This window comes from Delphinapterus leucas, chromosome 11, assembly GCF_059928025.1.
Source record: "Delphinapterus leucas isolate spDelLeu-1000000601 "Yukka" chromosome 11, BTC_Dleu_Yukka2, whole genome shotgun sequence".
Taxonomy (NCBI): Eukaryota; Metazoa; Chordata; class Mammalia; order Artiodactyla; family Monodontidae; genus Delphinapterus; species Delphinapterus leucas.
The window spans coordinates 10,282,962-10,310,234 of NC_143139.1; the positions used below are offsets into that span (position 1 = coordinate 10,282,962).

Consider the following 27,273-nt stretch of genomic DNA (forward strand, 5'->3'; position numbering starts at 1 on the left):
ACCAGGGATCGAACCTGGGCCCCCGGCAGTGAGAGCGCTGAGTCCTAACCACTGGGCCGTCAGGGAATTCCCCTGGACTGCCACGACTTTAAGAGGGGAGCAGCCTAAGAATTCTCGGGCTCTTTATTTGCCAGAACAGAGCCGGGGACCCTCGGGGATCACTCACTGATCCGCGGTATCCCCACACAATCTGAGCTACCAGGGGGCTGACTCTGCAGATTTCCAGCGTGGGGGCAGAGGTCTCATGTCAGAAGCTGGCCTTGTTCTGTGGCCTGGCTTATCGTGGGCACACCTTACCCAGTCCACCAATCCAAAGACATGATAAGCACTGGAGGGTTAAAAAATAACAAAGAAACAAGCAAAGAAACGAACAATCAGCATTGTGTCTCCACCCCTGGAAGAGAAGCATGAACTCAGTGCTACTGAGCGGGGATCCCACAAAGTCGGGGGAGACTGGCATGAAGTCAGTGGGTCTCCCCAGGGCCTCCCTGCCCACGGAGCACAGCAAGTTCGTGTGTCACTGAAACAGGGAGTGACAGGGGCCTTGTGGTCCCTCCCTGTGTTTTCCATCGAGGACGTGAGACTATGCAGCCCTGGCCTATGAGACCAGAGCCAGTCCTTCAGGGATACTCACCCTTGTCGTTGGTGCCTCCCACATACTTCATGACTTTGGGCATTGCTTCCCGTAGAGCCTCATCCACAGGCTTATCAGTCACTTCCACTGTGGCAAACTTCCCACCTTCACAGGCCCTCTCCTCATAGGAGACCTCTCCCTAGAGGCAGAGAATATGCAGCACTTAAGAGATATAAAGTAGCAACCTGTGACGACTCTAGAAACAGTGAAAGTCCAGTTACCAGAGGCACACACTGCTAAGGAACCTTCCATAACGAGCCCAACTATGGTGACAGGGAAGAGACAGGCCAGAGTATGAAGGGCCCTGACAAACAGATTCTGAGATTTCTTACAGATGTAGAGACAGCAGAAAAAACTTCGTATAATCAATATTCACAGAGAAATAATAGAAGATATTACAACCCAAACCACCGAGAACATCCCCAGAATGCTATAAAAATAGACCGTTCTGAGATCAAAGAGCTCTGGGAAATTAAAAAGATAACAGACAGGAAAAATTCAGTGGAAAGGCTGGAAGAGAAAATTGAAGGAAATATTCTAGAAAGTCAAGTAAAAAGGCAAAGAAGTAGAAAATAGAAAAGAAAATCAAAGGATCAAGCCAAGAGGTCCAACCTCTGAATAATAGGAGACCCAGGAAAAGAGAAGAGAAAATTGTGAAGGAGGAAACAAAGAAATACAGCAACCATCCCACAAAACTCTATGGCCCCAAGATTAGCCTCAATCTAGTAGAAGGGCTGCGATTCAAGAAGAATCAGAGTACTTCTTTTCACACTGTACTCCCAGATGCAATTCCTCTTCCCAATCTGCCCCTCAATGACCAGCTGCACTGTCACTTGCCCCCCAAACCCTTCCTCCTTGGCAGTGATCCCCTCTCTGTGTTGAGTCTCTGTCCTAAGGTCATTACCCTTTCCCTATAGACCCACACAGCTCTCTTTCACCCCTCTTCCTCTTCTTCACCATTTGATGTCTCATATGAAAAAATTTTGTATTCCTGAACATACTGTAAGGCAGCGCTTTCAAACTTTAAAAAAAAAACACAATCCATAACAAGAAATACATTTTTACACCACACCCTATCATGAACATACAGGTTGGAAGCAAAGTTTCACAAAATAACACTTTACCTTTATGGACCGGATGCATTATGATACATGTCTTTTCTTGTTTTTTTTTAATTGAAGTATAGTTGATTTACAATGTTGTGTTAGTACAACAAAGTGATTCAGATATATATATATATATATATATATATATATATATTCTTTTTCAGATTCTGTTCCCTTATAAGATATTACAAAATATTGGATATAGTTCCCTGTGCTATACAGTAGGTCCTTGTTGGTTATCTATTTAATACATATAGTAGTGTGTATATGTTAATCCCAAACTCCTAATTTATCCCTCCCCCCACCTTACCCTTTGGTAATCATAAGTTTGTTTTCCATGCCCATGGATCTATTTCTGTTTCGTATATAAGTTCATTTGTATCATTTCTTTAAAGATTCCACATATAAGTGATATCATATGATGTATGTCTTTGTCTGACTTACTTCACTTAGTATGATAATCTCTAGGTCCATTCACGTTGCTGCAAATGGCATTGTTTCATTCTTTTTTATGGCTGAGTAATGTTCCATTGTGTATGTACACTACACCTCATTTATCCATTCAACTGTCGATGGATATTTAGGTTGTTTCCATGTCTTGGCTATTGTAAATAGTGCTGCAGTGAACATTGGGGTGCGTGTATCTTTTCGAATTATGTTTTTTTCTGGATATATGCCCAGTAGTAGGATTTCAGGATCACATAGAGGCTCTATCTTTAGTTTTTAAAGGAACCTCCATACTGTTCTCCATAGCGACATGCCTTTTCTTTCTATCCTGTTTATTTCTATTCTGCTCTACTCAAGTGAATTTTAGTCTAGTCCACTAAAAGAAAAAAAACCCTTGATCTATATTAATTTTACTATCTGGTAATGGAACACCAGTACAGTTTGAAAAATCTGCTAGGTCTTTGTGGACAGAAACTATATCCCAGAGCTTTACATGTTAGATGCTCAAAAGATATTTATTTATTGGTTAAGGAGGTGCCTCTCTTACTAATGATTGTAAAAAATAGACACATGATAGAGGACCTGGCTGCCCTGGGCTGGTCAAACAGGCCTTCCTACAACATCTTAGACCGAAGATTCAACTTCCAAGGGGATATAATGAATCTCTAGAGGAGGGTAGGACTGTGAGTGGCCTATACAGTCTGAAAAAGTACACTTAATATTATGATCTTATACCTAGAATGCAAAAACACCTATTGTTTTTGTAATGCAAAATTGAAGGCGAGCAGTGAGAAAGGGTCAGGGAAATCTGAACATAAACCCTGAGTGCCAATTTCATATACTTCCCTCCACATGGGGCAGGGGAAATTGCACCAGACCAAGAATCGAGAGGCCACAAATTGGCCTCGACTTTGGGGCACTGTGCCTACTAATTCTGAGGACTGCTATGAGGCCCTCCCCTTAGTGAGTCTGACACTTCCAAAGAGCCTTCAGTAGCAAATTGTGTTATGTAAACTCGGGGTATTTTGCTCTTTCTGGCTCCTTCTGTCATAGCAGAGACCAGACCCAGCCTTCTTTGGTGGTCCCACTGAGTCTTTGCCACTTAAAATGTTTTAAATTCCAGAAATGTCACTCTGTGAGTCACAGGATTTCAGCCTGAAAGAGGTTTCAAGGTTCATGCAATCAAACTAATTTTACCAAAGAGGAAATGAAGAACCAGAGAGACTGAGTTGCCCAAGACCACACAGCTGCTGAGTGGTGAAGCTGGAACCAGAATTCAAATCCCCAAACTCTGGTCTAATGCTTGCCACAAGGCTCTATGCTCCACAGGGGATGAATTGGGTATTTTTTTTAACCTCTTTCTGTAGCTACTGAGGTAGTTGTTTATGACAGACATTTGTAGGTTCGTGTCACACTCAGAACAGGGCCATCAAAAGTCATTCAATGCAGCTTCTTCTCTTACAAATGAAGAAACCAATGACCAGTTCTCACGGGAGAAAGAGCTGGCTGGCTCTCTCCTTCCTTTATTCATTCAACCAACAACTAAAGAGATGAAAGACATGGTCTCTGACATCAGGAGGCATGGTCTAATAGAAGTAGCCAGGAAAACAGGTTATAACCTGATAATATGTTTAAGGGGAGAGGCGCTCCAGGGCAGTGTGGGAGCATGGGAGAGGACCACCTAGGTTAGTCTGGTGGACATGGGTGTCTGTTTACTAGTTTGGGTAGGCCAAGCTGAATTTGAGGTGCTTACAGATCATCCAACTGGACATTCAGTCACCGATGCATTGATTCATCGAATAAACATCTACTGAAAACCTCTGCCAAGTGCTACAGATTTGGAGATTAATATGATACGGGCAGTCTCGTTGGATGGTGAGAAGCATTACATAATTATTATATGATGTAGTAAATGCTCTGATAGTTTAGGGAGGGCAATTTCAGGTAGCGGGCGCCCTAGAGGTAAAAGCAAAGAGCTGAAGAACTTTATGATGACGGTGAAAAATATAAGTAATTCACTGCCACTGGAGCAAGAACGGTCCAGCAGGGCATGGCCAGAAAGGAGGCCAGAGACTCTGGCAGGACCCAGATTTCCGAACATCTGAAGGCTCTCACAGGGAGTTGGATTTTGGAACCATTAGTCCAATGATGGTGATCTGACAGCAAGTCCATTTCATCTACCCCAAATTAGTTCACCCTACTTTTGTAATCTAAATATAGAGTTTTGCAGGTGTGTCTGAGTCTTGAGTGAGCATGTTCTCAGCTTGTTCCCCGAGGCAGAAAAGTCCACGGCCAGAAAGGAACGGCTGCAGAGAAAGGAATCCAGTTTGATTCGGGGAGCCCAGCCCCCATGATAAGTCTACCATCCTTTAAGGCTGAGCTTAACTCTACCTCTTCTTCCTGAATGATCTTGCCTTCCCATGAACTTCAAAGACAGGTGACACTAGAGCTGGAGGGGCGCTTACAAATCCACTGGTTTATCTGTCTCCTGTTACAGATGAGCAAACTGTCCATTGTACAGTGGGACACATGGGTCTGGACTCAGCAGGGGCCTGGCTCAGTTAGGATGCATCAGCATGAAGGGCAACCAAAGCTGTGCACGAGGCTGCGTTGCCCAGGGAGCATACACAGAGCATTCTATATAAATTAATCACGTTAATTAATCCCCCGCCTAAACGCTGTCGTTCACCAAGTTCTTAACTTATCTGTGATGGTCCAGGCACCACTGAGCTTCTTCCTACTTTGCCGGCCGTACCCAGAGCACCTCCTCACTGGCCTTCTGCTATTTGCTTCAATGCCACGGTCATTCCTGCCTCAGGGCCTCCGTACCTGCCTCTTCCTCTGCCTGGGGGATTCCTTTCCTGTCTCTGCCCAGTGAATCCCCACTCACCCAACAGGTCGCAACCTAAAAGTCACTTCCTCAGAGAGGATCCCGGTTTAAAACAGGTTCCCCATGATATTTTTATAGGCCCTTGTATTTTCACAACATAGTATATTGTAATTATAATTATAATGGAATTATAGTGGAATATAATTACAGTGGAAATTGTAATGGAATAATAGTGTGTTTAATCTCCAACTGCAATCGTAAGCCCCATGGGGTCATGGACTGTCTGTATTGTGTACCGCTGTATCTCCCAGCATGTAAGACCACGTCTTACACATATATATAGTAGGCCCTCTATAAGGATTTGTGGGAAAGGAGGCCGTGGAGTGAAGCCTGGCTTTACTCTAATGAAAAGGAATATGGTAGCCATAGCTGGCTGGAGAGATGAGAACCTAGCCTAACTATATATATCCATCCTGGAGGAAGGTTGCGCCACATTGTCTGAAGGTGGTTCTCCAACAGGTACTGCCTGTTTTCACAGCATCTATGTCTGTAACTTCTCATTTGAACCACTGCATCACTATGAAAATTTAGCTTTGAGAGATGGATATTATCCAACTATTCTGATTTTCCAGGGAGCTGAATTTAAATAGAGTTCTATTTCTGCAGAAAACAAAGCACCTAAGTTAACACTGTTAGCACATGTGATTCTTCAAATTTAACATCTTGAGTGCGTTTCCTTGTTACGTGTAACAAAATAATGGCATAATGGCCTTCCCTCACCCCACATTCAGCTAGCTTGTGCTCCCACGTCAGTAACTAGTTGAGGATTTCAGCCAGTGGCCACAAATAGAAGTTTTCAACATTCAGTTGGAACCCTGGTCAAGTTCAAGTCCCAGACAGAGATGTTGCAAGAATGACTCGCAAGGTCCTCTGCAAGGGTGTTTTTTTTTTTCTCTTGCCACCTGCTGTGGTTGGTATACATGCTGATTTTGGAAGCCAGCTTTCTCACTATAAGAAAACAACAATAATTATAATAATGATCAACCTGAGTACTTTCTATGTGTCACGTATTATTTTAAACAACCCTGTGAAGAAGTAAGTGTTTTTATCTTCATTTTCGGATGAAAACAAGAGGTTAAGTAACGTGCCCAAGATACAGTGGCAAGAGGTGGGGTAAGGATTCCAAGCCAGGCAGTGGGGTCCTAATCAATGTGCACAGGCTGGAAACAAATCCCATAAAGATGTCCATTACTAATATCAGTCCTGCTCTCAGTACCCACAAGACCCACCCAACCCCACACAGAGAGCTGTGCATCTTTCTCCCTCCCCAAGAAATGCAGAAGGACCTGATAAGGTCTGCAGCAGCCGGAATCAGCCCTGAACATCTGGTTGAGTCTGACTTTGAGCTACGTGGGGCACCCTGTGTAATATATTCATTCACCCAGGAAAGTGAACAATGGTTTCTGACCCAGACTCTTTCCAGGAAGAGAGAGATCATTTCAGAAAGAGGCTCTCTTCACAATAACAACACCCTGAATTTGTATATTTTTTTAAAAAAAGATTACAAGAATCTTCGACTGTTTAATTAATTGTCACATAAGGCACTGTCATTCTCATCTTACAGCTGAGGAATTCCAGGGTTCAGAGTGGTTGAGAGGTTAAGTAACTTAACCCAAATTACCTGGAAAACTAAGGGCAAGTTAACAATCAAGTGCTAGGTATTTTGTTGAACAATTTATAATTGGTTTTCTCCTTTAAATTTCAAAACAATGTTATAAGACGTGGATTATTATTTTCTCTCATGATTAGCATCAGAGAGGTTAAGTGAGCTGTGACCACGAGGCTAGTAAGAGTGGAGCTGAAATGAGTTCCAACATAATGATATTACTACATTTGTAGGGTGTATTAGTTTACAAATCATTTTCATGTTTCTTAAACAATTTAATATTTCTAGCAACTCTGGGAGTGGATGGGGAAGATATTTTGATACCCTTTCTACAGTTGCAGGAACTGAGGTTCATTCAGGTTAAATGATCTGCTTCAGCCTGGTAACAATATCCTGTATGGCTCCATATTCTTATCAAATGTTGAGGGGAGATGCTGATCAGGGAGTTGCATTTATCCTTGGAGACACCAAATCAGTGGCAGGTGACACTGTACTGTAAGGGGCTAACAGAAAACCAAATGGCTGGAGTATTCTGAACAGAGGCACCTTGATTCAGAGAACTGATTTCACAGATCATAAAAGAGCTGAGATGCCCAACAGGGACAGTGAAGCAACCCTGAGGTTAGTAAGCGCCCTACAGAGGTAGAGGGAGGGTGATCTTTTACCTGAGTTCAGATACCTGGATCACTTGGTGAGAACCAAAACCATGGTGGCCTGGCTAGCAAGAACTGGAGCCCCAGAGAAGCTCCTGCTTCCAGAGACCTGACAGGGAGGAGAAGGCGAGGGAGAAATACCCTGGCCTCTCCCTTCTTCCAGCCCTCCTATCTCCCTCTAGTGCCTCCCACTGGGAGCCCAGACCCTCAGCCTGCACTGCAAATAATTGTTAACGCCAGAGACAAAGTGAGTCCAATTCTACTACAGAAAGGAAAGTTCTCTGCAAGCTGTGGGTAACACGTGGATTCCTCAAGTGTCAAGGCCAACAAGGACCCTGGAGATCATCGGGCCGAGTCCACAGACTGGTATGCACACAGGCGACATCCCACCACAGACAGATCCTACTGCCTATCTGACCCGCAGGGTTTACAAACATTTGTAACAGTTAAAACTGACACAGGGCTTCCCTGGTGGCGCAGTGGTTGAGGGTCCGCCTGCCGATGCAGGGGACACGGGTTCGTGCCCCGGTCCGGGAGGATCCCACATGCCGCGGAGTGGCTGGGCCCGTGAGCCATGGCTGCTGAGCCTGCGCGTCCGAAGCCTGTGCTCCGCAACGGGAGGGGCTAGCAGTGAGAGGCCTGTGTACCACAAAAAACCCCACAAAAACCTGACACAGTTGTCCTACTTAAAACCGTAGCCTCACCCCTAACACTCTCTAGTCCCTCCTCCCCTTCCCTGCTTTATTTATTTTATTTTTTAATTTTTAAAATTTTTATTTATTTATTTATTTTTGCGGTACGCGGGCCTCTCACCATTGTGGCCTCTCCCGTTGCGGAGCACAGGATCCGGACGCGCAGGCTCAGCGGCCATGGCTCAAGGGCCCAGCTGCTCCGCGGCATATGGGATCTTCCCGGACTGGGGCACGAACCCGTGTCCCCTGCATCGGCAAGCGGACTCTCAACCACTGCGCCACCAGGGAAGCCCCCCTGCTTTATTTTTTGATCACAGCACTGATCACCACCTGATACATGAAATATTTGACTTACTTGCTCACTAGTCACTAAAAGAGGAGTTCCATGAGGACAGGGATTTTTGCCAGTTTTGTCCACTGCTTTATCCCCGTTGCCTATAAGAGTACCTGGCCCACTCAACAGTTATTTGTTGAATGAATAAATTTTAAATTTAGAGATTTCACATGAAGAGTCTGGATTGCTGGTTTTCCTTAAAAACCCAGCAACCCTGGTTCACATCACTGCATGACAACTGCCTGGAATTACCCTTTGCAGATGCGGACTTGAGTTCTCTGTCTCCAACTTGCCTCAGTTCACACCCTGCCTTATAGTTTGTCACTCATTTTCATTATGTGCCTGGCTGCTTGTAGGCACCTGAATAGGTCACCTTTGATCAGGGCTAAAGTGCTTATTCTACGTAAGGCTAAGGAAACAGATATAGACAGATGAAGTAACAGGTCTCTGGCTATAGCTGCTTGAAGAGTCCAGACTCTAGTTGAGGGCTTTTGTGTGATGATCAATGTAATGGGTACCTGACTTTGGCCCCCCAGACAACACGGTCCTTTAACAGACGAAGCACTGGGCAGGGAGCTGAGTATACAGCCGCGAGGTGCGCAAAGTACCTGTCCACAGGAGATTATCATCTAGTGGCAGATTTGTTTTCAGGGGGCAGTCCAATTTGCCTGGGTGAGCACTAATGTTAATTTGGGGGAAAACTGCAATGATGCCCTCCTCACTCATCCTGTATTCTAGGACTCCAACTCCCATAGGCCAACAAGCCATTTGACAGCTCTGGGCCTTTGCACGGGCTCTTCTTGTTTCTGTGCATTCCTGCACATCCCGGAGGCCTAGCTGACGGCACCTTCTCTGCGCAGGCCCCACTATCACCCGTTGGCTGAACGGACTGCTCCTTCGCCTGCGCTCCCGGACTTGAACAGTTACCTCCTTCGCAGAGCAGATCTTGTTCTTTTATATTCAGTTCTCCACCAAGGACAGTTTGGGAGTTTCTCAAGGACAAGCACTTTTCCAGTCTTTCCTGCAACCGAAGGCCTCTCAGCGAACAAATATTCATAAAGTTTGGAATGTTTAAATGGACGAATGCACTCAAGAGGCGCAGTCCATCTCGGTAAGCTGGGATTCTCCCGTCAAACCCATCCTGCCTCACTGTCTCCCCTCCTCCCAGCAGAGCCCTTCGCCCCGCTGCACCCGACCTCCTACTCCCCTCCTTCCCAGTCCAAGCGCTGGGCATCGGAGGGCCGTGGCCACGGCAGACGCCAGAACGCACAATCCCGGGCACGTTCCTGCCCCACCTGTCCACGCTCCAGCCGCGAACAGGGTGCGGTGGGCGCGGCCGCCCTTTCGGTCCCCGGCAGCCCTGTGGGCCTACCTTGCCCCCTTTGCTCAGGATCTGCCAAGGCCAAGTCTCTACGCTCCCAAACAGCGAATTCTTGATCATGCCCAACATGGTGTCGCCGCGGCGCTCTGGATGCACGGGTAGAAGCTGGGTGGCCGCTGCGGCTGGCGTCAGCTGGTCTACCCGGAGTGGGTGGGGGGAGGGCGGGGCGTGACGGATGGGCGTGGCGATCGGGGAGGGTGTAGCGTGTCGAATGGGCGAGGCGAGCGCGGGGTGGGTGGGCGGGGCGCCTCGGGCTCCGCCCCCTCGGAACGCCCTCAGGGAGGTGGGGCTCGGCGGGAGGGGCGGAGCAGGGGTCGCGCTCTGCGTCCTCGCGGCCGCCCGCCGGGGTCGGGGATCGGTGGGAAAGCCGGTCGACCTCTGCTTGCCCTGCCTCCCGTACTGACTCTGACCTCTTCCTTGGCGGCCTGAAACAGATGCGCCCCGGTGTGGGATTTAGGCAGCGGTGGTGAACACCCCTCTGCCAACCCTCCCAGACTGTCCCCCGCCGTGTCCTCTCTCAGGTACCTGGGCGCTAAACTGCAGAACTTTCGGATTCCTCGCGTGCTTTGCCGGGCCTCCACCCTCAGGCCCTGTCCCCAGGCAGGTGTTATATCAGGTTCACAGGCTTTGTAGCCGCCGCCCTTAGGGACCCCTGGCTGCTGCATCTCCACCGACAGATGTCCTATTTTGCCCTCCGCCCCGCCACCTCTCATCCAGACGATTGAAAAAGCATCTTAACTAGTTTTCTACTTAGCACTTTCTCCAGCCCGTTTTAATCACAGATTCTACGTTAATCTCCCAAATCATAGCTTTGCTCATTCACTTCTTCTGTTCAAAACCTTCTAACCAATTTTATTACCATTTATTGTCTGCCCTCCCTGCCAAATACTTTACAAATATTCCCTCTCCTCCCCACAGCACAAAAGTAAGTATTTTATAGTCATTTTACAAAGGAGGAACCGAAACTCAACATAATTATGACTTTCCCAGTAAAGTGACTTTAAAAGAATAAAGTGACTTTCCCAAGGTCAAAAACCAGTGTGAGGTTTGGTCAGGATTTGAATCTGTGACTGTGGTTCAGTGTCCATCATGCTTTTGTGGCACCCCTGTCACCCAGACTTTTACAGATCTCCATACACGCTTTGAATTCTGCCACTGCACCACGCTGCCGCCTCCATCAGGACGTCCTCCCCTTCTAAGTCACCCCTTGAAATTCGACTTCTCTGAAAATACAACTTTCACTGTGTTTCCAGGAACAATGTGCTCTTTCTGTCTGAACTCATTGTACCATTTTGTTTATTCAAATGTTCTGCCCACATGAGGGTTCTTTTTGCACATTTCCCCACTGGTTACACTGCCATCTGAATTTGTTAAACTAATTGTTAGCCTAATTTGTGCAGGCTGCTCTGACCCAACGCTGAGGAGCCTCTCGCTGTGCCTGCCTCTTGGGAAAGAAGACCTTGAACCTGAGCCAGACAGTAGGAATCAATAATGGTGATACTGATGACCTCCAGTTTTGTGGTAACAGATATTAACTTTATTACCTACGGATAAAACGATTTACTTTTTGGCAAATATTTGTTGATTGCTGTTAAAGAAATGGCCATTTAATTATCTTATATTTTCTTGACTCTTATATAAGAGGCTATTGATTATAAGAGGCATGTTATTTTATGTGCTATTAAGATAGCAAACAACTGCTAACAAGTAAACTGTGATGTTCAATTGATTTTACAGCATCCAGAGATATTAAAATATGAAGTAGCATGCAGCTTACAATTCATGGGAAACTATGTTGCTTTGTAAGAGTCCCTGAGTATTTTTGCTGCTCATAGGTATGTCCCTTTATTACAGATGAAGCTCTTAAAAGGGCAAATATCTATTTTTCTTTAGCCTTTTCCTCTCTTACCACACCCAGGTATTGCTTAACAACTGTTGAATGATTAACAAAACTGTTCTTGATATTAGAGCTAATCATCTATTTTAGTTGCTAAACTAGGTACAATGAAATGGGGCCTAATTCTCCCTGGCGTCACGTAGCAAAAGCATTTGGAAATCAGAGGACATATGGTCAGAAGATTACAGGCCTCAGTTTCTACACCTGCAAAGTTGGGGTAATAAGGTCACCTCACAGTACTGCAGAGTGGATTAAAAGAGCCTATCAGGCACTTAAAAGCACTGTGTACACTGTTAAGGGCTAGACTCTCTCCCTCCCCTGGTTGGGTTGGTTCTGCTACCAAGAACTGAACCCAGCTACTTCAGGAGCATGGCATAAATGCAGCATTTTAAAGCACAGATTATTAGGTATTTTCCTTTATCTAAAGACTTTGATGTGGTATGAGACACTTTCCTTTGCAATTTATTAGGTGTTATGATTGAATAATGTTCAGTGTGTGTGTGTGTGTGCGCGCGCACACGTGCGTGTGTGCTGTAGGCACACGTATGTATGTATCTGTAGACAGATGTATGTATTTTTGCAATAGTTTTAATAAAAATATTATTACGATGAAGCAGAATTTGGTAGGAGAGAAATAATAATAACTTGTACTTATTGAGGGCTGGGTATGAGTTGGTAAGCATCATAAGTGCTCTATTTGCTTTATGACATTTAACCTTCACAGTAACCCTAGGAGGAAGGCGCTATTATTTCCCCAACATTGCAGATTAGGGAATTGGGGCTTAGAGAGGGTAGGTTACCTACCTAAGAGCAGGCAGCTAGTAACAAGCCTGTGCTTTTACTCAACGCTTCTCTCACTGCCTAGGGCTGTCAGGGCAGGAAGTTGAACTCCAACTTTCAAATCACCAAGTGCTGAAAACGGTGGGAAAAACGACACCAGAGGACTTTACAGTTAATCAGAGCAGTTGCTGCAACTCTTGTATTTGTTTCCTTGGAAATGATACCCAGGGAAAGAGATTAGTTCAAAAGATCAGGGTTGAACGAAATAGTGCCATTTGCAGAGATGTGGATGGACCTAGAGATTGTCATACAGGGTGAAATGAGTCAGAAAGAGAAAAACAAATATCGTATAACATCGCTTATATGTGAAATCTAGAAAAATGGTGCAGGTGGACTTATTTGCAAAGCAGAAATAGAGTCACAGATGTAGAGAACAAACTTACGGTTACCAAAGGCGGAAGGGAGGGATGGGATGAATTGGGAGATTGGGATTGACATATATACACTACTGTGTATAAAATAGATGACTACAGAGAACCTTAAAAAAAAAAAAAAAAAAAAAAAAAGACCAGGGTTGATGTCTGCAACAGAACCCACTCCAAATATGGAGCTTGAGGGGAGGAACTTTCAGAAGCAGAGCTTACCTAGCCCGAGAGTGAAGTCACAGAAGTCGTAATATTTATGTGTAAAGCAGAATAAAGCAGAACTCTGTCCATAAAGCTGCATGCATGTTAGTTGTCTACGAAAATTTTACAAGGGGAAGAAAGCAAGACCGTGATGATCTTCCTATGGGAAGAGATGCTCAGGGGTGAATGTCGTAAGGAGAGAGAGGGAATTCACTTGCTCAGGAGAGAGGAAGATTTTGAGGCAAGTGACTGGACAGGGAAGCTTTCCTTTCTGATACACAAGACAATTGCCTCCTCTGTCTCTGTGGGAAATGTTCATCAAACCGACATACTTTCTCAAGGCAGTGGGGTTGTATGGGGCCAAGTTGAGACTGGCCTTAAGAGGAGATAAAATGAGCAGAGAAGATTCAACCACTTTGGGGTTACATCTCGTTGACCTTGATTTTTACCTTTATTCTTCCTTTGAGTTGAAACTCAAAAAAGGCTATCTACTGAGGTGGTGCCGTTTTATACGGTCTTTCCCCCTAAATAAGACGGGGAATGAAACCTTATTCTTCCATTTTTGTCTGTTGTTGCGATCAGGCCTGATGTGCCGTTTCCCTTTTGGTTTCCCCCCTTTCAGAATGGGCTTTAATTTACTGTTTTAAAAATCGCTCACACATTAAAAAATTGACATTTTAGTTGCCAATTTTTATTCATGATGGGTGGGATGAATTGGGAGATTGGGATTGACATATATACACTACTATGTATAAAATAGATAACTAATGAGAACCTACTGTATAGCACAAGGAACTCTATTCGGTGCTCTGTGGTGACCTAGATAGGAAGGAAATCCAAAAAAGAGGGGATATATGTATAAGTGTGGCTGATTCACTTTACTGTACAGAAGAAACTGACACAGCAGTGTAAAGCAACTATAATAAAAAAAAAACCCAAAAAACAAACAAAAAAATTCACAATGAATATGCTAACAACACCACCAGTAACATCAATGCAATGAAAGTAGACCCTAACCTTTGGCGTCTTTACTATGTGACAATTATAACTTAGTTTTCCCCAAGAGAAAATGTGCTGCCGCACTGAGTGTGCTGGTAAACCAAGTTTCTGAGCCTCAAGAGCTGAGGCTGAGAATTAGGCTCAGGACTGTGGTGTCCCAAGGGAGAGATGTAGGTTGGAGAAATCGATATGAAAGTCCTCAGCATCTTTGGCTAGTCCCAGGCACCTCGGAAGTGATGAAATTGCCCAGGTAGAGTATGTAGAATAGGAAAACAGAGCCTAGGACGGGGCACTGAGGGATGTCAGCATTCAAGGGGACAGGCAGCGGGGCACAATTGCACTAAGGAGGAGGAGGAAAAGTGGTGACACAAGGAGGGGGAAATCCAGGGAGCCACTGAGCCAAGTCAAGAGAAGAGGATGTTCCAAGGAGGAGTGATGGACAGTGTCAAATGCTGCCAAGAACTCAAGTGAGAAAAGGACTGGGAAGTGGTTATTGGATGTAGCAATGAGAATGCCTCTGACCTTGGCCAGAACAGTCACAGTGCAGGCTGGTGGATGCAGACCCCAGACCCCAGGATGGTAAAGAAGTGGACTCAACACAGTTTGGCTGTTAAAAGGAGGAGGGAAACACAAAGCAGCTCAATGAAGAGGTAGGGCCAAGATACTTTAAAAAAATTTTTTTAACTTGGGAAATACTGATGCAAGCTTTAATTTTCTTTTTTTTTTTTTTTTGCGATACGCGGGCCTCTCACTGTTGTGGCCTCTCCCATTGCGGAGCACAGGCTCCGGACACGCAGGCTCAGCGACCATGGCTTACGGGCCCAGCCGCTCCGCAGAATGTGGGATCTTCCCGGACCGGGGCACGAACCTGTGTCCCCTGCATCGGTAGGCGGACCCTCAACCACTGCGCCACCAGGGAAGCCCAAGCTTTAATTTTGGAAGGAAGGAGCTAGGAAGAAGGAGGATGTTAAAGATTCAAGGACAAGATGGTTGAGTGATATTCCTGAGAAATTAAAAACAAATGTGAATCAGAACATGGGAGGTTGGATATAGCTTTCATTATAAAAAGAAGACATACAGATGGCTAAAAAGCACATGAAAAGATGCTCAACATCACTAATTAGTAGAGAAATGCAAGTCAAAACTACAGTGAGGTATCACCTCACACCAGTCAGAATGGCCATCATCAAACAATCTACGAACAAGAAATGCTGGAGAGGGTGTGGATAAAAGGGAACCCTGTTGGTACAGCCGCCATGGAGAACAGTATAGTGGTTCCTTAAAAAACTAAAAATAGAGCTCCATATGACCCTGCAATCCCACTCCTGGGCATATACACAGAAAAAACCATAATTCAAAAAGATACGTGCACCCCAATGTTCATTGCAGCACTATTTACAATAGCCAAGACATGGAAGCAACCTAAATGTCCATCAACAGAGGAGTGGATAGAGAAGATATGGCACATATATACAACGGAATGTTACTCAGCCATAAAAAAAGAACAAAATAATGCCATTTTCAGCAACATGGATGGACCTAGAGATTGTCATACTGAGTGAAGTAAGTGAGATAGAGGAAGATAAATATCGTATGATGTCACTTACATGTGGAATCTAATAAGGACCTACTGTATAGCACAGGGAACTCTACTCAATACTCTGTAATGGCCTGTATGGGAAAAGAGTCTAAAAAGAGTGGATGGATGTATATGTATGACTAAATCACTTTGCTGTACACCTGAAACTAACACAACATTGTAAATCAACTATACTCCAATAAAAATTAATTTTAAAAAAAGGAGGGAAAGAGGCACAGATGTGCATAAGTGTACAGACTTTTGTAGGTTGGAAGTGGGAGGTTTTGGGAGCTCATGTTGGAAGCCTTTCATTTTCTCTGTGAAATAGGTTATGATGATGATGGAATGGGTAGGAGGACAGAACAGGTACTGGCTGTTCTTTCCATATTAGCAAGGCATAGGCTAATCCAACAATAATTGGCAGTAAGGCATCAGAATATGGTTGTCCTGATACTAAGAAGGCCAGAATTTATTGTCAAGGTGATGGGGATCCATCCCTCTAAGATGTTTACATTTTACATGGCTAAATAATTGGTATTCCTGCCTCACATTAGCAGAGAGTGTCTTCTGGTGCCACCAGGACTCTTGGAGAGCACCGGTCCAAGAGTGTGAAACCCAGGGAGGGAGTTCCCGCCTCATTACCCTCTGTCCTCCATCTGCACGAAGCCTACCTTCCCGGTTGGTCAGCATTGCTTATCCAGCACGGGCTTTGTACCTGGCGTTGATTATGGACATGTTGCAGCCTTCAGGAGACACCGCCTCCCTGCCCATCACAGTAGTGCTGGTCTCACCTCTGTCTCCTCTTAGAGAACAGTGTGTGATCAGTACCACAGACATCCATTCTCCAGGGAATCACCTCCTTTCATCTTTCCTTCCAAATTACAGGATGAAAGTCATCTCCTTTAATTTTCAATGCTTCTTCAGGTCTGGTTTGTTTAGTCTTAAATTCATTTCACATGTTTGTTTGCTTGTTTATTTTTAAAATTGAAGTATAGTGGATTTACGATGTATTAGTTTCAGGTGTACAACAAAATGTTATACATATGTATATGTCTATTCATTTTTAGATTCTTTTCCATTATAGGTTATTACAAGATATTGAATATAGTTCCTTGTGCTATACAATAGGTCCTTGTTGTTTATCTATTTTATATATAGTGTGTGTATCTGCTTTTATAACACTAAAAATAGTGTTTGGTACACACTATTTTATATATAGTGTGTACCAAACTCTTGATTTATGCCTCCCCCAACCTTACCCTTTAGTACCATAAGTTTGTTTTCTATGTCTGTGAGTCTGTTTCTGTTTTGGGAATTAGTTCATTTGTATCATTTTTTTTAGATTCTACATATAAGTTAAATCATATTATATTTGTCTTTCTCTGTCTGACTTACTTCACTTAGTATGATAATCTCTGGGTCCATCCATGTTGCTGCAGATGGCATTATTTCATTTTTTTAATGGCTGAGTAGTATTCCATTGTGTATATATACCACATCTTCTTTATCTGTTCATCTATTGGAAGCAACTTAGGTTGCTTCCATGTCTTGGCTATTGTAAATAGTGCTGCTATAAACATTGGGGTGTATGTATCTTTTCAAGTTAGAGTTTTTGTCTTTTCTGGGTATATGCCCAGGAGTGGGATTGCTGGATCATATAGTAGCTCTATTTTTAGTTTTTTAAGGAACCTTCATACTGTTCTCCATAGTGGCTGCACTAATTTACATTCCCACCAGCAGCGTTTAAGAGGGCTCCCTTTTCTCCACACCTTCTCCAGCGTTTATTATTTGTAGACTTTTTGATGATGGCCATTCTGACCGCTGTGAGGTGGTACCTCATTGTAGTTTTGATTTGCATTTCTCTAATAATTCGCAATATTAAGCACCTTTTCATGTGCTTGTTGGCCATCTGTAGACACGTTTATTTAATACCTGCTATGTTCTCAGGTAGGCTCTGGGGTTATAAACTGTAGCAATGAGCAAAACAGACAAAAATCCTTGCTTTCTTGGAGTTTACATTTCAGTGCAGGAGACAGGCAGTACATAAGTGCACTAATAAATATATAATAGGTCAGGAGGTGTGGGTAGAGACACAGGTGTGCCAGCATATGCCGCTTTAGGTGGAGAGGTGACATCTGAACCCAGACCTGAAGAAATGAGGGCATAATCAAGGAGATAGCTGGGGGAGAAGTTTTCAAGTCAGTGAGAAGTGCATGTGCACGGTCTTGTGGCGGGAGGATACTGGTATGTTGAGGAAAGTGGGGAGGCTGGTGTGGTTGACGTGACAGAGAGGGAGAAGGTAGTAGCAAGGATGGCTAAGCCTGGACCCTGGAGCCTAGCTGCCCGGGAGCCAAGCCCCAGTTCTACTGCTTATGAATTGGGAGTCCTTGGGCAAGTTGCTTGCCTTCTCTGTGCCTCAGTGTTGTCATCTGTAAATGAGGATAATGATAATATCTTCCTCATAGGCTTGTTACGAGGATGGATACTTGTAAAGCCCTTGGAACGGTGCCTGGCACATCGTAAGTCAAGGAAGATCTGTATGTATCTATGTATCTCATGTAGGTTCATTTCTCCAGAGAGCCCTGGCTAATACAGATGGGGTGCAGGGCGGATCTTGTAGGACCTTGTGGGTGTGAAAGGAAAATAAACTTGGAGTCGGTATTGCTAAGAGAGCTCTCCTCTAAAATGGAGCCAGGAGGCCATAGAGGAAGTATGACTTACGCATGTCAGCCTGGATGGAATCTGGCCTTTTGACCACTTATTGTCCCCATGCAGGCATCCAGAACATCTGCAAAATGTTCCAGAAGCTCAAGATACCTATCAGGCCCTTACCCTAAAGTAACTTGTGACAGTCTACCTGCTTATTAGACCCGTACCCTAAAACAGCGTGTGGCAGCCTACCCCTTAGGACAAATATTTCTTTTTTTATGTCAGGCTATAGCTTTGTGGATTAATAGGCCCCCGCCTCATCTCTTCCCTGGAACACTCTTTCAGTTTTACCCTAATCTGTGTCTCCTGAATTGCAATTCTTAAGACCCCAGATAAACGCTTTTCTTATTTGCAGCTTTCTGTGGGTTTTGGTTTGTTCGCTTCGTGTTTTTTGTTTGTTTTTTTTTCACATAGGTCATTCATAAGGACTTTGGCTTTATTCTGAGCAAGATAGGAAACCACTGGAGGGTTTAAAAGGGCCTCCGTTACCCCCTAGGCGGTAGGGGCAAGGGCAGAAGCAGAGAAACCAGGAAGCTGGCCCTTGGGTGATGCAGTGAGAGACACTGATGCTCAGACAAGGGTGGGGTCTGTGGGGATGGTGAGGAGTGGCTTTGCTCTGGATGGAACAGCTAATAGGATATTTGCTGGCGAAATGGGCTGTGAGGTGTTGCGGGTGACTCCAAGGTGTTTGACCTGAGCACCTGGAAGAATGAAGAACTTTAAAAATCCAGCAGGTGGGACAGCAGTGGTGGGTGATCTTTACAGCCCTTCCTCAGCAGTGGGTGCCGATGCTGTCTGTCCGTCTCCCTCTCCTGAATTCTTCTTTGCCTCACATATTCACCTCTGGGTTGCAATTGTTCAAATAAGGACAAATAGATCTCCCCCAAATAGCCATTAGTTTTTAGCTACAGTACAGTCTAAATGGACATTTTTCCCCCTGAAAAGAGATGGTCTGCAGAGCCAGCCTCGGCTCACACACCGACCATGCATTTTCTCAGTGCTCTGACCTCTGGTTCCTGGGAGTCGCAGATCCTCAAACACTGTCGTTTCCCACCACGGTTTCTGCTTCACGTTTGCTAATCTAAGTTGCCCATTTGAGCAGTTTTCCCCAACATAACAGTCTGCACCAGGAGGGCATTTGAGCCTCTAAGGTAACACACACACACTCACACACACACACACACACGTTTGCAGTGTTTGTAGTGAGTCTTTCAGTATGTACCTTTCCTGATAATGGTATTTAAATATTTTACAGTCAGATTTCAGCCAGCATTCAGTCTCTTCTCCACACCAGCAGTAATAGCAAGGGGCACTTTGTCGGGAGTAGCTCAGCCCTGAGGTCATGACCGAGAGGGCTGCTTCCTCCCTGCCACTCCCCCTCCATGTTACATCTTTGCCCCCTGAGTCGGTGGCCTGGACACTTCGTGCCGTGAGCAGGCTCAGCCCAGGACTTTGGCTGACTCGTGTTCTGGAAGTCTGCCCAAGTTCTAGTCCTCCCTCAGGGGTGACATTTCTGAGTCTGGACAGAACACAGCACAGCCACGACCTGCTGCAGAGGGAGACGATGTGCGTACATGGTTGGAAGTGAGGACCCAGCAATTCGAGAAAAGTCGGTGAGCTCGATGTGCCAGGTGCTGGAGTAGAATCACCACCCTGCATGTGCGTCCAGGAAGCTTCTTGATCACGGAATTTCATGCTTGTAAGAATTGGCGAGGATTTATGTTCCCTCGTCATAGACTGAAAGAGACACAAGACATGGCAACCAAATGCATTGTAAATACTGTCTTTGGACCCTGATTTAAACAAAAAGTTTGAACATTTTTCCAAATAACCCAGAAAATGGAACCCAGGAGTTATTGTCTCTTTTGCTGGGTATAAATTAATGTGTTTATGTTTAAAGGGTTCCTTTGATGAGGAGTAAGATATCTACATGCTCTCAAAGTATCATTCCACAAAGAGTAACAATGCAGTGGAGAAACCAACAATACCTTCCCCCAAATAATCACAGTTAACATTACCAACAAGGGATAGCGTGCCTCTGGATTGATGCTCTGAGAACACAAAATCACCCATGGGGCTTTCCAGCCATAGATTTGTAACCTGAATCTAACTATAAAGACATCAGAAAAACCCACATAGAAGCAATGAGCTTACTTACAAAACAAACAGTTACAGTTGTATCAATAGAAAACAAACTTATGGTTACCAAGGGGGAAAGGGGCAGGGGGAGGGATAAATTGGGAGATTGGGATTGACATATACACATTACTGTATATAAAATAGATAACTAATAAGGACCTGCTGTACAGCTCAGGGAACTCTATTTAATACTCTGTAATGGCCTATATGGGAAAAGAATCTAAAATAGAGTGGATAGATGTATATGTAAAAAGAAATTTAATAAATCCAATCTGAGATAAGCTAAAAAAAGCAAATTCTATGAAATTACTGACCTGTATTCTTTTAAAATGCCAATATCTTAAAAAACAAGTGAAGGCTGAGGAATTGATTCAGGGGCAAGGAGACGTGACAACTAAATGCTGTCTGTGATTTTGGACTGGACCTTGGACCAGAAAAAATGCTATAAAGAACCTAGTGGAATAGTTGTTTACCTTGGAATAAGGAGTGTGGATTAGAGAAACGTATCAATGTTAAAGTTCCTCATATTGATTACTATACTGTGGTTGTGTAAGAGAATATCCTTGTTCTTAGGAAATACACACAGAAGTATTAAGGGGTAAGAGGCCATGATACAGGTAACCTACGATGCAATGGTGTAGAGGTGAGTTATAGTACGTATATACACACGCAGCCGCCTTTTTTAATCTAATATTTTAGTATCCTCCTCCTAGTTTACTGTACTCCACCCGTACTGATCTTTGCACTCCTCAGGAACGTAAGCATGCTCGAGATCAGAGCTTTTGCACTCACTCTTCCTCTGCTTGGAATGTTCTTCCCCCAGAAATTCACGTGGTTAGCTCCTCGTCATTCAGGTCTCAGGTCACCTCTTCAGAGAGACTTTCCTTGACTACCCAACCTAAAGTGTTCCGTCTCCCCCAGAGCACTTATTACTACCTGAAAATATATAATTTATTTCTATGCTGTTTTCTTTTGTTTGCCCCCTTCCACTAGAATGTACACATCATGGGAGGAGGGACCTTGATCAAGACTCTGTCCCTGGTAACTAGAATAGCGCCAGAAACATAAGTTCTCGGTATATGCTCGTTGAATGAATGAAAGCGGGACAGGATGGGATGGTGTGGGAGAAGCAGGACGCTAGGAGGAGAGTTAGCACCATGAACATGGTTATTGGAGAGATTCGTGTGTGTGTGTGTGTGTGTGTGGTGTGTGCGTGCCAGTGTCTACCACTCCATCCTACGCCAAGTACATTTTTTAGAAGGGAGAAGGAAAAAGTGCACAATTCTTATTTGAATCTTAAAGGTTGATCATCATCAGTAATTTTGGAGAAAAAGAGGAATCCAAAGAGAGGAGCTCTATTGACATGTCTGTAACTTAATTGTCACATCAGCTATTTCTTTCTGATGACACAGTCTATATTAAAATTGCAGTCAGAGTGGAGAAAGGATCTAGTTCTCATTTACATCTGCCTGGATGGATTGTCCTTTATTTTGGAAAATTCCCCTTCCATCTTATCCTATTGAGGACAAGGTTATAATTTCCCCATTCTGAGGGACCAGAGCCTGGATGTCATCTTTGGTTCTCTTCATCCTCATTTCCTTGTGCTTCCACTTTTATAATAATTTTATATGTGGACCTGTGAGGTGGATTTATGTTACTCACGGTGTGCTCCTTGCATCTCCTGTATCACTCGGGAAACCTGTTAATAATGCAGATTCCTTGGCCCCAAATCAGAATCTCTGGGAGGGGACAACAGGGAAACTAACTTTTAAAATTCCGTATACTTTTGGAGTAAAACATATATTTCAAAAATTAAAAACATACTGAAGGATGTGTAGTAAAGAATTTCCGTCTAGCCTCTGTTTTCCAACCACCCATTTCCCTTTCTCAGAGGTATGTCTTGTTATGTTAGTTTCATATATATTTTTCCAAAGATTTTTTTGTACACAGACAAGAAAATACATGCATGTTTTTCTCCCCTCTCCCTATTACACAGATGGTAGCCTACTATACTCATGGTTTCTGTACATTGTTTTCTTTCTGTGTGCCTATATATCTTAGAAATTATTCCATATTGGTATATGAGAACTGTCCTCATTTTTTCTGCAGCTGTATAGATTCTCATGTGTGGTTGTGCCATACCTTACTGAACAAGTAGTCAATCAATGGACATTTACAGTGTTTTCAATCTTTTGATAGTAAGAACAATGCTGTAATGAATAACCTACTACATATATCATTTCCCTTGTTTACAAGTTTATATAAATAAAAATTTCCTGGGCTAAAGGATAGGTACATTTAAAATTTTGATAGATCTTGCTAAATTACCCTCCATATAGGTTGTTGAATTCACCAATGAAGCCATCTGGGCCTTGTGATTTATTTTTTGGAAGGCTACTAATTATTGATTCAATTTCTTTGAGATAGGACTATTCAGGTTATTTATTTTTTCTTGTGTGAGCTTTGGTAGTCTGTGTCTTTCAAGGCATTGGTCCATTTCACCTAAATTATCAAATTGTTGGCACACAGTTGTTCATAGTCTTCCTTTATTATCCTTTTAATGTCTATGGAATCAATAGTGATGAGCTCTCTTTCATTTCTTTTTTTAAAAAATTTTTATTGGGACTTCCCTGGTGGCGCAGTTGTTGAGAGTCCGCCTGCCGATGCAGGGGACACGGGTTCGTGCCCCGGTCTGGGAGGATCCCACAAGCCGCGGAGTGGCTGGGCCCGTGAGCCATGGACACTGAGCCTGTGCGTCCGGAGCCTGTGCTCCGCAACGGGAGAGGCCACAACAGTGAGAGGCCCGCGTACCGCAAAAAAAAAAAAAAAAAAATTTATTGAAGTATAATTTATTTACAATGTTGTGTAGTTTCAGGTGTACAGCAAAGTGATTTAGTTATACATATACATCTGTCCACTCTTTTTGAGATTCTTTTCCCATGTAGGTCATTACAGAGTACTGAGTAGAGTTCCTTGTGCTATATAGTAGGTCCCTGTTGGTTATTTTATATATAGTAGTGTGTATATGTCAATCCCAATCTCCCAATTTATCCCTCCCCCGCTTCCCCCCCCGGTAACCATAAGATTGTTTTCTACATCTGTAACTATTTCTGTTTTGTAAATAAGTAAGTATGTACCATTACTTATATGGTATGTACCATACCAATAAGTATGTACCATTTTTTTAGATTCCACATATAAGTGGTATCACATGATATTTGTCCTTCTCTCTCTGACTTACTTCACTCAGTATGACAATCTCTAGGTCCATCCATGTTCCTGCAAAAGGCATTATTTCATTTTTTTTATGGCTGAGTAATATTCCATTGTATATATGTGCCACATCTTCTTTATCCATTCCTCTGTCGATGGACATTTAGGTTACTTCCATGTCCTGGCTATTGTAAATAGTGCTGCAGTGCACATTGGGGTGTGTGTATCTTTTTCTTTCATTTCTGGTATTGGTAATTTGTGTCTTTTTTCCGTAGGTTGGCTAGAGGATTATCAATTTTACTAATCTTTCAAAAGAACCGGTCTTTGGTTTTGTTGATTCCCTTTATTGAGTTCCTGTGTTCAGTATTATTTCTTTTGTTCTTTCTGCCTTAGGATCAAATTTTGCTCTTCTTTCCCTAGTTTCCTAAGATGGAAGTTCAGCTTATTGGTTTTAGAGCTTTCTGCTTTTCCAACATGGGCGTTCCGTTTCCCTATAAGCACTGTTCTTGTTGCATCTCTTAAATTTTGATAAGTTGCATTTTTATTTTCATTTAGTTCAAAATATTTAAAAATTTCTCTTGAGACTTCTTCTATGACTCATGTGTTATTTAGAAGTGTGTTTAATTTCCAAGTATCTGGGGGATTTTTCAGCTATCTTCCTATTGTTAATTGCTAGTTTAATTCCACTGTGATCTGAGAAATTCTTTTGTGTGATTTTTCGTCTTTTAAATTTGCTAAGATGTGTCTTAGGGCCCAGAACATGTTCTTTTGAGGTGAATGTTCTGTGTGGGCTTGAGAAGAATGTCTGCTCCTGCCGTTTTGAAGGCAAATGATCTATAATGTTAATTAGATCAAGTGATCGACAGTGCTGCTCAGGTCAACTGTCTCCTTACTAATATTCTGCCTGCTTGATCTACCAATTGCTCACAGGAAGATGCTGAAGTCTCTGACTATAATAGGCAATTTGTCTGTTTCTCTATTCAGCTTGGAGTTGAACAGCTTTATGATTGGTATATCTTCTTGGAGAATTGATCCCTTGATCATTATGCAGTACCCCTCTTTATTGCTGAAAATTTTCCTTGTTCTGAAATCTGTTTGTCTGAAATTAATAAACTCTTCTAGCATTCTTTTGGTTAATGTTAGCATTATCTATATAAATATATCTTTCTCCATCCCTTTACTTTTTTTTTTTTTTTTTTTTTTTTTGCGGTACGCGGGCCTCTCACTGTTGTGGCCTCTCCCGTTGCGGAGCACAGGCTCCGGACGCACAGGCTCAGCGGCCATGGCTCACGGGCCCAGCCGCTCCGTGGCATGTGGGATCTTCCCGGACCAGGGCACGAACCCGTGTCCCCTGCATCGGCAGGCGGACTCTCCACCACTGCACCACCAGGGAAGCCCCATCCCTTTACTTTTAATCTACCTGTGTCTTTATAATTAAAGTGGGTTTCTTGTCCTGTAGACAATATATAGTTGGTCTTGTTTTTCTTATCCACTCTGACAGTCTCTATCTTTTAATTGGTGTATTTATAGATATATTTGCTTGAATATCCACTATGTTTGTAACTGTTTTCTATTTGTTGCTAGATGTTTCTTTTCCTGCCTTCTCTAGTTTTGACATCTTTTTTTTTTTTTTTTTTTTTTTTGGCCATGCTGCGTGGCTTGCGGGATCTCAGTTCCCCGACCAGGGAATGAACCTGGGCCACAGCAGTGAAAGCCCGGAATCCTGACCACTAGGCCACCAGGGAACTTCCTGCCTTCTCTAGTTTTAATTGAGCATTTTATGTTATTCCATTTTTTATCTACTCTCTTAGTCTATCAATTATACTTCTTAAAAAATTTTAATGGTTGCCGTAGAGTTTATAATATACATTTTGACCTGTCTAAATATACCTTCCAGTAACACTAAACCATTTCCTGTGTAGTGCAGGTGCTGTCCTTACGTTATGGTAATTATGCAACTCTGGGAGAGTTTTAGAGGTAAAGGAGTGTGAGAAAAAAATGATCTACTTGTTCTTTCATGGGTGGAAAAAGGTTAAAAATTCCCACTGCTATTGTGTTTCTGCCTATTCTTATATCACCTACAGGTTTGTTTGATGACTGTGCAATGTGATTTGGTGCATAGACGCTGGTAATTGTTATATCTTTACTGTGAGTTACATCCTTTATCATTATAAAGTGCTTTAAAAAATCTTAATATTGTTTTGTTCTGAAATCAATTTTTATATTAAGATCATAGCCTCAACTTTCTTTTCAGTTGGATTTTTCTGATATGCTATTGCCATATTCTTTTTTAAAAAAAAAAAAATTAATTAATTAATTATTTTTGGCTGTGTTGGGTCTTTGTTGCTGCGCGCAGGCTTTCTTTAGTTGCGGCGAGCGGGGGCTACTCTTCGTTGCGGTGCGCGGGCTTCTCATTGCGGTGGCTTCTCTTGTTGCGGAGCACGGGCTCTAGGCGCGCGGGCTTCAGTAGTTGTGGCACACGGGCTCAGTAGTTGTGGCTCGTGGGCTCTAGAGCGCAGGCTCAGTAGTTGTGGCACACGGGCTTAGTTGCTCCGCGGCATGTGGGATCTTCCTGGACCAGGGCTCGAACCCGTGTCTCTTGCATTGGCAGGTGGATTCTTAACCTCTGCGCCACCAGGGAAGTCCCTGTCATATTCTTATTTTTAACTTTTCTGAATTTTGAGCACACATATTTGAACTATGGACAAAGAATCCTACCTCTGGCTATATTAATGCACTTTATAACTGAACTCACACTCTTCATATATACAGAGATGCATTCATAAACATATGATCAGCACCAGAGAAGTTTCTAAGTGAATTTGTGACAAATGATGTTGCATATTCAATGGTAATATGGGCCAGGTCATCTTTTTCTTGGCTTAGCTCCTACTTAGCAACTCAAGATTCATTTTCAAATAGACAAAGCAATAGACACTAGGATAATCTCTTTTAGGTGTGTCCTTATGCATAGTAGAATTTTATTCTGTGATCCAATCTGAAAACCTTTTCTTTCAAAAGGTGAATTTAGTCATTTCACATTAATTCAAGGTTAATGTTTGTTCTTGCTTTGTCATAAATTTTTAAGTGTATTTTCTGTTTTCACAATTCATAGATAGCATCTTTGTTTTTATGTGTGGGTTTCTTGTGTTAACACTAAAGTATTTGTATTTTTATACAAGTGGTTTACTTTATAACACACCATTTCACCTGTATTTCTTGAGATAATGCCAGTTAATTCCCTGCAATGATCAATGGTAAATTTAGTATATTGGTTCTTCCACCTCCCTTCTTGAATTAGTGTGCTAGGGCTGCTGTAACAAAGTACCACAAACTGGGTGACTTAAACAGCAGAGGCTTATTGTCTCATAGCTCTGGAGGAGAGAAGTTGAAGATCAAGGTGTTGGCAGGGCTGGTTCCTACTGAGGGTTGGGAGGGAAAGGGCTTTCTTCTAGCTTCTGGTGGTCTCAGATATCCTTTGGCAGGTAGATGGCTTTCTCCCTGTGTTTTCACCTCATCTTCCCTTTGTATGTGTCTGTCTCTGGTCCAAATTTCCCCTTTTTATACGGAGGCAGTCATATTGGATTA

At 43.3% G+C, this 27,273-nt stretch overlaps 1 protein-coding gene across 2 annotated transcripts in view; it reads right to left on the bottom strand.

Moving 5' to 3' along the window:
- HEBP1 (heme binding protein 1) overlaps positions 1-9,894 on the bottom strand; it is a 30,874-nt gene extending 20,980 nt beyond the window's left edge. For both annotated transcript variants that reach the window (XM_022577634.2, XM_089920339.1), the window contains exons 1-2: positions 9,735-9,894; positions 635-773 (exon numbers count right to left, since the gene is read on the bottom strand). In XM_022577634.2, the coding sequence (XP_022433342.1) occupies positions 635-773; positions 9,735-9,812 (217 nt within the window). In that variant the 5' untranslated portion in view covers positions 9,813-9,894. The remainder of the gene's footprint in view (positions 1-634; positions 774-9,734) is intronic.
- Positions 9,895-27,273: the final 17,379 nt, after the last annotated feature.